This window comes from Calliphora vicina, chromosome 3 (genome assembly GCF_958450345.1).
Source record: "Calliphora vicina chromosome 3, idCalVici1.1, whole genome shotgun sequence".
NCBI lineage: Eukaryota > Metazoa > Arthropoda > Insecta > Diptera > Calliphoridae > Calliphora > Calliphora vicina.
This window is the reverse complement of record NC_088782.1, coordinates 24,760,817-24,773,662: the sequence shown is the minus strand read 5'-3', so window position 1 is coordinate 24,773,662 and position 12,846 is coordinate 24,760,817. Positions and strand designations below refer to the sequence as shown.

Here is a 12,846-nt window from a genome sequence, read left to right as displayed (position 1 = left end):
TACAGAGTTCAGAAAGTATTCTTATAACAAGTATTATCATATCTAGAGTGTCAAAAAACCGGCAAATTTAAACACCCGGTTTAACCGAAAAGGTGTGCTTTTGAAAAAACCGGTTTTGATTTTTATCTTTTAAAAAAACGGATTATCCGGTTTCGGTTTTTGTCTTCAATAAAACCGATTAATTTTTAATCAATATGAAAAATACTCTAATTTAAAATTTTTGAATTCTTAGGGCAATTATTTTATATATTTTATTGTCAAATGCTACAATTTTCTATAAAATAAATCAATATTTTTAAAAATTGTATCAAAATTTTCCAAAAATATGTTTAAATGAGCTTTTGAAAATATATTTCATTAAAACCGATTAACCGTCTTACAAAAACCGGTTTTTCAAAAAACCGTAATGGTGAAGAAAAGCGAAACCGGTCGAGTTTACAAATATGAAAAAACCGGTTGGCCGGTTTCGTTTTTGGATACTCTAATTATGTCCCTACTAAGAGCCATTGATTGTTGTTGTAACAGGTCTACTATCTTCTAAAGTTCTTTACTAGAGAAAAAACTACCGGTTTCGCTGAGTTTACTATCCTTGGCCGAATGAGAGGACGTTTTTGTGCAAATATCCAATTGTTGTGAGAACAAACAAAAGAGTCTTTGTACTTTCCCTTGCCAGAAATGTTTAGAGCATTCTGGATATTCGAATGTCGTTCACAACACTGATTCTTTCAAGGAGAAGCCGTTTATTGCACATTCGTCAGCATTTTCATTCCCCCTGATGCGTTCATGTCACACGGCACATCATATCTCGTTTTGAAATCCAGTAAATATTTCGACATCACCACGATGGAACTTAGATCCTTGATTACGGCAAGATTGTCTTGGTAGATTTCAACGACGACTCTTGATTGAATTTCTGTAAATTTTTACAGTCGAAGGTAAATTTCAGCGCGGAAAATGGTTTAAATATGGGGCAGTCAGAGAGATACTTTATGCTCAATTTCATCAGAGAATATTCCTAATCAAGTTTCCGTCATTCAGCGATCATTTTAGATTGAGAGTGCATAATCCCGAAGGACAGATTTTGTAGTTCAGTGTTTTCTAGTGCATTCTGTCAATTATTATTTAATTCCCACCCCCATATTGGCTTGCCCAAGGTCCGTAAGATGGTGAAGTGTCCAGTACAGTTATGCTAGAGCCAACTTAGCGGAAGTGTTTCTGGTGAAAATATCAAGCTGTAGTATATTCATAATTTGCTCCAGATTGGACCTTATGGAATATTTCTTAGAATTTTTATCAAAATTCGCCATGAGAGTTCATTTTTTATTCTACCTAAGTGTATGAATTAAAAATCTGGGATTTCTCTGTTCCAAAGTGAAGCGTATCCCAGAGATAGCGTTCCGCATCGATTGAAACAAATAGTAGTCGGACGGTGCACAGTCTGGACTATAAAGCGGTTGAGGCAAAACTTCGCAACTACTCATTCTAAATAGTTTTTAGCAGGTATTGCAACATGTGGCCGAGCGTTGTCATGATGGAATATTACAGTTTCATGTCCTGGCGTTTTTCGACCAATATGCTCGCTTGAAACGAATCAGTTGCGTTGGATACAGGTTCCATATTATGGTCTGGTGAGATTTCAGCAGCTCATAATATATAGGACCCTTTTGCTTCCACCAAAAACTAGAAAATTACCTTAGCGCCATAGATATTTGGCTTTGGTGTCGAATTGCTGCTTGAGTAGTTCCAAATGATTTTGCACACTCTTATTGAGTTAGACAACAATCTTCATAGAGTAATGCCTCCAATTCTTCGCCTTCTTTCGCTTCCCTGGGCGATATTTGTCTACCGTGTCAAAATCACCACTTCTGAACCGCACAAATCATCTCTCGCACGTTGAAACCGATGATACACATTTACCACAAGCTTTGGTGAGCAATCGGTATGCTTCAGCGGCACTTTTTTTTCAAAATTAAAGAAGTAAAGCAAAACTTCCCGCATATGACGCTTTGTTCGCACAAAATTCCACATTTTCGAAGCAAAAAAAAACTTTGTTGTTTACACTATAATGTTCAATAACTAAGTGAGAATAAATGACAGATATGTAACCTTCAAAATGACGTATAAGTTATTAGAAACAAAAACCGCATTCAAAAGATAAACCATCTACCGGGAATTGCACAACAAATATCGGGAATTAAACAACAAATGTTCAATTCCCGGGAACGATATAAAAATTCATAAGAGTTTTGATTGCTACAAGACTGTCCACGTAGATATCAATGGTCGACGACTCTATATTGAATTCCTGCTTAGAAAACGTTGCTGATATTGGGTAGATGATCAATTTTATCACAGAAAATTCCTAAATTGTCTTTGAACCATCAATATGGATTGTGATCGCATAATCCCGAAGAACAGAATTTTCTTGTCAGTCTTCTCTGATCGGTATTTTCATCAATATTCGGTATGTGCAAACATTATCCAATTTCCGTTTCAGTCCTCCTGACTCTTTGAGTCTTACAAACGAATTAACTGAATTATTTCTAATGATATAGATCTAATCGCCCCAGTGAGAAGGTGTGTTTTAGTCTCATCCAAGTACACCATAGGTAAGGATAGGTCTAAAAACCTCTGAGTATATCCATATACGGTTTGAGACCATAATATTTTCTCAAAGGACTTCCTATAAGTGTGAAAAGGCCTTTCGGCTAAGCTTCTCAGTATTTACACGAGAGCTTTGAGCATAAATCTAAAACAACATATTTCGGTTCTTTTGAGAATTCCAAAGTAATGGTATCCAACTGAGGAGGCCCGCTAGAATTTTGTATTTTCTGTTAGTACCACATCAAAGGCTTAATTTTAACTAAAATTAAATCTTAAAGTTTAATCAAAATTCGCTATGAATGGTTATGGCAATTTACATCTAATGTCTAATCTCTTTATAATGCAAAGAGAAGTCAATGAGTTACTTTATACATCAGAAGTAAAGTGCAACTAGATCATATACATTTGTAATGCAAAGAGATGTCAATTGGTTACTTTATAGATCCCTGGTAAACTAGCGTGTAGTTATTTTAACCTTTATACTGGAGTGAACTTTACAAAGTAATTATTTTACGCACCAGAAGTAAGCTATTGGAGAATTTAGACTTTGTAAACTATGTAGGTTCAATTGGCTCCTGCCTATGATACATTAGGCACTTATTCATTTTTAAAATTATACGTTGAAATAAATAACCAATTTTTATATTCTTAGACCCATTTTCTCAATCAATGTTTATCGTTTTTCGTTACGATATTCTTCCAATTATATTGTCACAATAAAAAAAAATCATAGATTTAAAAAATGGTACTTTAAAATATTAACAAATTTCGAATATTATTTATTACCTTATTCCTAACAAAGATTGTTTAATCATTTGTAGGGTATCTTTAAAATTATTTAATACTAAAAATAAATAATAAATAAAATAAAGTGAACTGAACTGAACTGAAATACGCACCCACTTTTTATTTGCTATAAATACATAATACTCGACGCATTTACTCTGCATTAATATTTTGATTTACTTTTATGTACGTGGAACATTTAAAACGTGTGGCATATACATGCAATTCTTTTATTTTTAATTTTATAAATAAGAATTATGTAGAGAAGACAACAATAAACTTGTCATTCATCAATCAACACTTTAACCGTAAAATGGATTTTTTTTATTTATTTTATGTTCTCTTTAGTGAAAAACTAAAGGTAATTGATGAATTGAAAGATAAAAGAAATTTTGATTTTCAATAAATTTTTGAAAACATTTTTTTTAAAAAAATTCAATATTTTTTTGCTTTGAATTTGTTTCCAGTTTTGTATTGTTTTATTTACTGTATTTTAAAATTTTGTTATTACTTTTTGGTTATTGTACTGTAATATTTAAATTTTAATATCCAATTTCTAATATTTTCTTGAAATGTTGTTATATTTAACATAAATTATCTAAGTTTGTAAAAAGTTTAAAACTATGCAACGATTTTTTAAAACCTCTTTTTTAAAACACTTTTTAAATTTGATTATTTTTGATTAAAAAAAATTAATATTCTTACTTTGTATTTAATATTTTGCAATTCTGGAATTTGACAAAATAAGTTTTACATTCCAAAAAAGTTTTTTTTTTTTCAATTTCTACCAAAATGGTTTTAAATGTAAATGTAAATGCAATTTACAAAATTGTAAATTGCAGTATTTTGATTAATTAAATTTCACAATTAAATAAATTTTGAATACGTTCTTTTCTTTAAATTTATTGGTTTTCAATATCGACTTATCTAAATTAAACTTTTCCACTTTTAGTTCAATATTTTTTATTTTCAATTAATTTTCTTTTAATTAATTTCTTTTTTCACTTTTAACTTCTCATTTTTTAAATTTATAATTTAAATGCCATCATTTGAATTTCAAATTCCAAACTAACACCTTTAATTAAAATGTTACGGTTTTCTTATTTGTTTATTATATTAAACGCACTTTGCACATCAGTCGTCACTTCGTTTAGCATATAATTTATGATTTAATATTTATTTTTTTAATTTATTTCAATATTTTTGTGGTTTGATTTAATATTTTGATAAATAAATTTCATATATTAACGCAGTCATTTGAAATCGTATTTAGTCTAGTCGTATTTATACGCGTGTTTATTTCATCGAGGCGATGACCGTTCGTTCACAAAACACAACCGTTTACGTCCACTGTGTCTAAAGAACTGGTGTGTGAGCGTGAATGATGGCGTTTTGTTGTGCTCATGCAACTGATTTTCATTTCATTCAACGATCAACAACCGCAATCGATGTGGCCAATGTAGTGGTTTTGGTGTTTTAAATTAAGGTGTATTCCAATTGGAAAATATGTTAAGTTTTTATTAAAAATTTTCGAGTTCTTTAGAGAAAGTGATATATTTGAATAATATCTTATAAGTGTATGTATATGTTGTTGATTTGCACACATAATCAGGTTTATGTGGCTCCTTGTTCTAATCCCTGGCCTATGTTTCTACATAATATACTCAAATAGGTTGTTATGAACTCTAATTCGAGCATTCATATTACTTAAGACATCATTTCGATAAATAATCGTTCAGGTTCAATGTAATTTTCCTTTATTGGTTGTCCAATATTGGTTGTATGACTGAAAAAGACGGTATTTACAATAAATGACGTATCTTTCGATCGCGGTTTTTGTTTTTAAAAACCTATATGTAATTTTGAAAGGTACATATCTTTTATTAATTCTCACTTAGTGAAAACTACAGAGTTTTTTTGCTTCGAAAATGTAAAATTTTGTGCCAAAGCGTTATATGCGGGAAGTTTTGCTTTACTTCTTTAATTTAAACAAGTAAGACAGCTATATACGTACCGAATCTGTACCGAATCTTATATACCCTTCACCAAATTATACTTCAAAATAAAAATTTTAAATATTTTTAGGTAAACAAACATTTTTTTTGCAGTTTTTTAATTTTTTGGAAATTTTTTTTTTTTAATTTTTTAAATTTAAAATTTTTTTTTTTTTAAATTTAAACATTTTTTTTTAATATTTAGCGAAAAAAACTTTTGGTGAAAAAAAAATCGGGTTAAAAAATATTTTTCCGATTTTGACCTATTGTAGGTCCAACCTACTATGGTTTTAGGGTCTTTGAAATATCTATTATTAGATATCCATATTGTCTATATTAATGACTTAGTAATCCAGATATAGGTCAAATATTGAGGTTGTCCTGGTTTTTTCCTCAATCATGTCTGACAGAATTATTGAAGATTTGGATCCTGAAGATATCTGGGGTCTTCAGAAAATTGGTTTCAACAGTCAGACAGACAGACAGACAGACAGACATAAGTATCCAGAATATATATAATTTATAGGGTCGGAAATGAAAAATGTAGAAATTACAAACGAAATGACAAACTTATATATACCCTTCTCACGAAGGTGAAGGGTATAAAAACAGTGCCGCTGAAGCACACCGATTGCTCATCAAAGCTTATGGTGAATGTGTTTTATCGGTTTCAACGTGCGAGATATGTTTTTTGCGGTTCAGAAGTGGTGATTTTGATACGGAAGTCAAAGATCGCTCAGGCCAGCCAAAAAAGTTCGAAGTCCAAGAATTGGAGTCATTACTTCATGAAGATTGTTATCAAACTCAACAAGAGCTTGCAAAATTATTGGAAGCTACTCAAGCAGTAATTTCAAAACATTTGAGAGCAGCAGGATTTATCCAAAAGCAAGGTAATTGAGTACCAATCGAATTGAAGCTGAAAGACCTTGAAAGACGATTTTGCATGTCGAAAACAATTTTTGCTCCGAATCATTACTTGCTCTGAAAACTGTATCCATTATGATAACCCGAACCATAAGAGATCGTATATGAAGCCTAGACACACAAGCAGAATCGACACCAAAGCCAAATATCCATGGCGCAAAAGTAATCCTCTGTTTTTGGTGGGAGCTAAAGGGTCCTATCTATTATGAGCTATTTCAATACCTATTAAAAAGTATTTAGAATAAACAGGTTGGAAAGTTTTACTTCACCTGATTTATAGTCCAGATTATTCCCCGTCCATTCCCAGACCATTGGCCTCAGAAGATGAGCAGTTCTTTTGGCTTGGAATCCATACGTTGGCAGAAAGATGATAAAAGGTCATAGCTAACAAAGGCCAATACTTTGAATAAATTTATATTTTACAAATGTTTCAAATTAAAGGCTCAACATTTAAAAAAAAATCCCGCATTTGTAAGCCATACACCCAATAATAAGTATAAAACCGGCCTCGACAATATGGAGTCTACAATTAATGTGACTCCCATGAAACCCATCCAGTGCCCTTGACGAATCTGATTAGATCAATTAGTGGCATATGTCTGAGACAATATAGATAATTACATTTTAGTCTGCCAAGATTTTTGGTAGAGTAGTTCGCCGTAGTAACTTCTGTGTTCTAATTTTTCCTTCTCTTTATTTAAACAATGTCTGCAGTGTAGTTATGTAAATATACCTACTACAAGTCTAATAAACTAAATACTCAGTGTCTTACTTATTTCCCTTGTCAGGGATAGTCAGCGCATTTAGGATAATCTATAAGTGACAGTAGTAGGCCACCGGTGCATCGACTCTTCAATCTTGTTCAATATCGCAACCAAAGGGATGAGAATATCTCTTCGCGACACAGATTCGTCCAAGGGGGTGACCCATTTTAGCTCGACATAGTGGTGTCTAAGCTGGTTTATGGATTCCAGACAGTCCAATAGATATTTCTACTTTAGCACTTTGAAACGAAGAGTCTTGATTTCTGCTAGACTGCCCACGCATATACCAAAGTTCTAGGACTGAATTCCTGTAAAATGTTCGCAAAAATTTCCGCTTGGAAAACGGTACAAATATTGAGCAGTTTGGGAGATCCCGTTTCCGCTTTTGAACCATCAATGTAGACTAAGATCGCATAGGATAGATTCTTAAAAGTTCTGTTAAAATTCGGCGTTAGTCCTCCCATCTCTTTGAGTCGACTTAGCAGAAGTGTATAAACTTAGCAGAAGAGATTATAAACTAAAGTACCCCAAGATTTTATGTCCGAATTGCCAATTTTTGTATTTTATATCTCGTTAGAACGATAATTGACATTACGACTCTTTTAAATTAAAATGTAAAAGTAATTATTTAATGGCAACATTTCTGCATAAACTGAAAAATAATACATTACAAATGGAAAAAATAATTTTGTCTTCTACCTGCAACATGTCATATCATGTCAGGGAAATACTGGAAAAACTGAATTTTCTACTTTTATTTCTAAAGAAAACACACTTCTAATTTAATTTACATTTGACAACACTTCCAGAAATCCAAAACAAACAAACAACAACAAGATTTACCCCCATGATCACAGTGATACTCAATGTTTGTTCATCGTAATCCATACATTTCAATACTTACATCCAGACAAACAAATAAAACCACAAACAACAAAACAAATAAATACATCACTCACTCTTTGGTTGCCTACAATTTGTTTTGTTTACAATTCTCTCAGAGCTGCACGCACATCCTAACAAATTCAAATGTGTCTCCTCACACCCATGGGAGCCAAAAAAGAACCCCACATTTATTGCACTCTCACACACAGAGAGCTCTAGTAACATTTTGTTGGGGTATTACAATGTATTAGTTGTTGTTGTTGGTTTAATGAAGGTGCAAAAACAAATGAGTATTGGGCATGTAAACAATGTAAACTCAGCAAAGCAACATGTTGCTAAACATTTTGTGTTTCAGTTTTTAAGGAAATTTTAGGTGTTTATTAAAATAAATTGAATGAAAATGATTTCAATAATTTTATAAGTTTTTGAATTCTATTTGTATTTAATTATATTTAAATAGTGTAATTTCCATTAATTATTATTATTATAATTATTTAAAAGGTTTCGATTACAAAGTTTATATAATTTTCTTGAAATTAACACTTTGTTGTTTTGCATTATCACTATTATTTTAATGGTTATTTTTCCATGTTGTCTTTTTAAGTTTATGTACAATACAATTGCTAATTGCTGGTGTCTGGCAATTTTTTTTAACATTGAAAAAACTGCATTTAATTAAAAATATTGTTGCATTTCAATTCAAATCGATTTGATTGTTTATTTACATATATTCAAATACTCACAGTGTCTGCTGGGTAAATTGCTGTACACACGTATGTAAGTGATGTAAACAACACAAATGGGAGTACTAAATTACTAATTAAGTCATATCTATGAAGTGCTATTTGTTAAATGTATCTTAATCTGAAAAGATGTTTGCTATAACAAAAAATTTGCTATCTTTTTCAACAAATTTTTGGATCTTTAGTATCACAATTTATTGTTTCATTCCTAAAATATTTTAAAAGTCCCCTCCCTGTTGCCTGGAAGTGCATAAGAAATTAATTTATCAATACAGAATAAAAAAAAGCAAATAAATAATTTCGTTAACTTACAATTTACTAGCTATTGACATTTATTGTGCTTAATGAATAGAATCATTTCAATTCAATTTCCATTTCAAACTCATGCACTTGTCGTACTAAAAAAAGACGTCGTCTACTTGAGTTTTGCAAAAGCAAAATAAGAAAAGAAAAAAATACATCTTTATCAAGATCATTTTATTGTTTTAGGTCTTGATGTGGCGTCAAGTATTACACTGAAAACCTATTTAGTAATATATATATTCATATAGATTGTGTATTTGCTTGCATACAAAACGTATAAACGTACATTTTAATAGTGTAAATTGATAAGTCAAGGGTAGATGATGATGAAGTCTATAATTGAAAAAGTTACAGATACAAATTGATAGTAATTAAGCATAAATATTTAAAGAAATTAATAAACTTACTTCATTTATAAAGATATTATTGATGGATTTATAACTAAAGCTTTACCAATGATTATAAACATTTAACTGCAACATGTTGCTAAAGATTTTTGTTAAAGGGTTTTTGTCTACGCTTTAAATTAATTGTGGTTCTCTTAACATACAGTCCCTGCTTAAAAGCAATCGTGGTTCTATTTTTAAACAGTCTCTGCTTTAAATCAGTCGTGGATCTTTTACGAACCACGACTCTAAACGTGGCTCCATTTAGTACAGAAATCGAACTATTCATGAGGTTCCTTTTAGTACTGAAATCGATCCATGACCGTGACTCAATTCAGCACAGAAATGGTTCCGTTTAATACTGAAATCGAACTACAATCATGGCTCTTTTAGTACAGAAATCTAATTATAATCGTGGCTCTATTTAGTACTGAAATCGGAATACAATCGAAGCTCTATTCAGTACAGAAATCAAACTATAATAGTGGTTCCATTTAGTTCAGAAATCAAACTTCAATCGTGGCTCTATTTAGTACAGAAATCGAACTTCAATCGTGGCTCTATTTAGTACAGAAATCGAACTATAATCGTGACTTAATTCAGCACAGGAATCTAAATATAAACATGGTTCCGTTTAGTACTGAAATTGAACTACAATCGTGGCTCTTTTAGTACAGAATTCTAATTATAATCTTGGCTCTATTTAGTGCTGAAATCGGACTGCAATCGAAGCTCCATTAGTACAGCTCTATTTAGTACAGAAATCAAACTATAATCGAGGTTCTATTTAGTACAGAAATGGAACAGAATTCGAACTATAATCCTGGTTCTATTTAGTTCAGAAATCGAACTTCAATCGTTGCTCTATTTAGTACGGGAATCGAACTATAATCTGGTTCTATTTAGTACAGAAATCGAACTTCAATCATGGTTCCATTTAGTACAGAAATCGTACTTCAATCGTTGTACAGAAATCGAACTATAATCTTGGTTCCACTTAGTTCATAAATCGAACTTCAATCGTGGTTCCATTAAGTACAGAAATCATACTTAAATCGTTGTTCATTTAGTACAGATATCGAACTATAATCGTGGTTCCATTTAGTTCATAAATCGAACTTCAATCGTGGTTCCATTTAGTACAGAAATCGTACATCAATCGTTGTTCCATTTAGTACAAAAATCGTAATTAAATCGTTGTTCCATTTAGTACAGAAGTCGAACTATAATCGTGGTTCCATTTAGTTCATAAATCGAACTTCAATCGTGGTTCCATTTAGTACAGAAATCGTACTTCAATCGTTGTTCCATTTAGTACAGAAGTCGTGGTTCCATTTAGTACCGAAATCGAACTTCAATCATGGCTCTATTTAGTACGAGAATCGGACTATAATCGTGGTTCCATTTAGTTCAGAAATTGAACTATAATCGTGGTTTAAGAAGGGGAACTTCAATCGTGGCTCTATTTAGTACAAAAATCGAATTTCAGTCATTGCAGAAATTGTCTCTTTTATTATACAATCCATAATTTAAAGCAATCGTGGCTCTTTTATTATACAATCCCCGGTTATGCAATCCCCGATTTTGTTTCATAATTTATTATTAATATATATAAAAGAAAACAAATATTTTTGGTTCACTGATTTAGATTTATTTAAAATAAATTAAATTTAATATAAATTTCTTACCAAACAAATGGTTTTACTAATAAAATACTTTTCATTGCTTTTCTTTTTTCTTCGAATTCGAATTCGTTAACAATTAAAATTAAACAAAAATATATTAAAATAAAGAAGATACATACATATGTTTATAAATAATGAAAACAATAAAAATTTTACAAAATTAAATGACATTTCCCTATTGATAAGAATGCCACATGGCAACACGCTCATTTAAAGCTGTCTCTCTGAGCGTTGCCATATGCTCAGCACCAGTGTCAGAAATGGATGAACCAGCACACGGTCCACCCACTACAACTGTGCCTAATACTAGTTTCTTTGCCATTTTTGTCTTAGTGGCCAGGGTGGTTTTTATTAAAATATTATCTAAATGATCTAAACTCTGTAGCGGTATCGTAATGGTGGGCTCAACACTGCCCACCTCCCATTTGGTGGAGAGTGAGGGGTAAAAATTGCTAGATTTCCAGGAATCTATATAAATGCCATGTTCAAATACAGTGGTCTTAACATAAACACTGCCTGCGGTGGCCTCTAGCTCGTCCTTGACCTTATTCGAGCACCTCATGCGCGCTGTGGTGATTTTAAGCGCCAATCCATGTGAGGTCTTGGTGTTGACATTTCGTATGCCCATTTTACGTTTCATTTCGGAAGTCATACGATTCCAGGATTGCGCTGATTTGCCCTCTTTGCCATTTGAAAGACTGAGTGTGGAAGACTCCATATTTAAAGTGCTGCCATTTTCTTGATGGGTGGGATCGATGGGTTCACTGCAATCTTGTATTTGCAGTATAAGTTCAACAACACCTTTCGTAGAGTTGGCCAACTGCTGAGAAGAAAAAGAAAAAGTTGTGAATATTAAATAGTTTTAAGGTTTTGTGAAAACTATTGTAAAAAATTGTTTTTAAAACGCTTGGTTTAACAATTTAATTTAGTTTTATTTCATACTTTAACAGTTAAATAAACACAGAGCATAATTATGAAAATACACATTTTATCTAGCTTGACCTTTAGTAATTGAATCTTTAGGTTTGTTTACATTTTTATTGTTTATGTAATAAGAAACTTTCACTAAATAATGTTTTTGTTGCTGCTTTAACAACTTTACAGGTGAATGGGTTGATTTCTTTAATTTATGAAAATATTATAAAGAAAACATTTCATATTAGCACTCTATTTTGCTGAGAAATCGAACTGCAATCGTGGCTCTATTTAGTACAGAAATCGAATTGCAATCGGGTCTATATTAAGCACTGAACTCAACTGAGATCATGGCTCTATTTAGTGCAAAAATCGAACTTAAATCGTGGCTCTATTTAGTACAGAAATCGAACCATAATCTTGGCTCTATCTAGTACAGAAATCGAACTTCAATCGTGGCTCTATTTATTACATAAATTGAACCATAATCTTTCCTCTATTTAGTACAGAAATCGAACTTCAATCGTGGCTTTATTTAGTACAGAAATCGAACCATAATTTTGGCACTATTTAGTACAGAAATCGAACTTCAATCGTGACTCTATTTAGTACATAAATTGAACCATAACTTGGCTCTATTTAGTACAGAAATGGAACTTAAATCGTGGCTCTATTTAGTACAGAAATCGAACCTTAATCTTGGCTCTATTTAGTAAAGAAATCGAAATTCAATCGTGGCTCTATTTAGTACAGAAATCGAGCCATAATATTGGCTCTATTTAGTACAGAAATCGAACTTCAATCGTGACTCTATTTAGTACAGAAATCGAACTTCAATCGCGGCTCTATTTAGTACA

The 12,846-nt window shown here is 31.6% G+C and overlaps 2 protein-coding genes across 5 annotated transcripts in view; both read right to left on the bottom strand.

The window, feature by feature from the left end:
• Positions 1 to 3,683, bottom strand: part of LOC135953707 (uncharacterized) — a 73,671-nt gene extending 69,988 nt beyond the window's left edge. The window contains exon 1 of the mRNA XM_065503684.1: positions 3,504 to 3,683. The gene's annotated coding sequence lies outside the window, so the exon portion shown is untranslated. The remainder of the gene's footprint in view (positions 1 to 3,503) is intronic.
• A 7,334-nt stretch (positions 3,684 to 11,017) lies between these two features.
• Positions 11,018 to 12,846, bottom strand: part of LOC135953730 (uncharacterized) — a 32,214-nt gene continuing 30,385 nt past the window's right edge. For 3 of the 4 annotated variants that reach the window (XM_065503711.1, XM_065503708.1, XM_065503710.1), the window contains exon 7: positions 11,018 to 11,897. In XM_065503711.1, coding sequence (XP_065359783.1) covers positions 11,250 to 11,897 — 648 coding nt within the window. In that variant the 3' untranslated portion in view covers positions 11,018 to 11,249. The remainder of the gene's footprint in view (positions 11,898 to 12,846) is intronic. The other variant, XM_065503712.1, reaches the window with a different exon arrangement.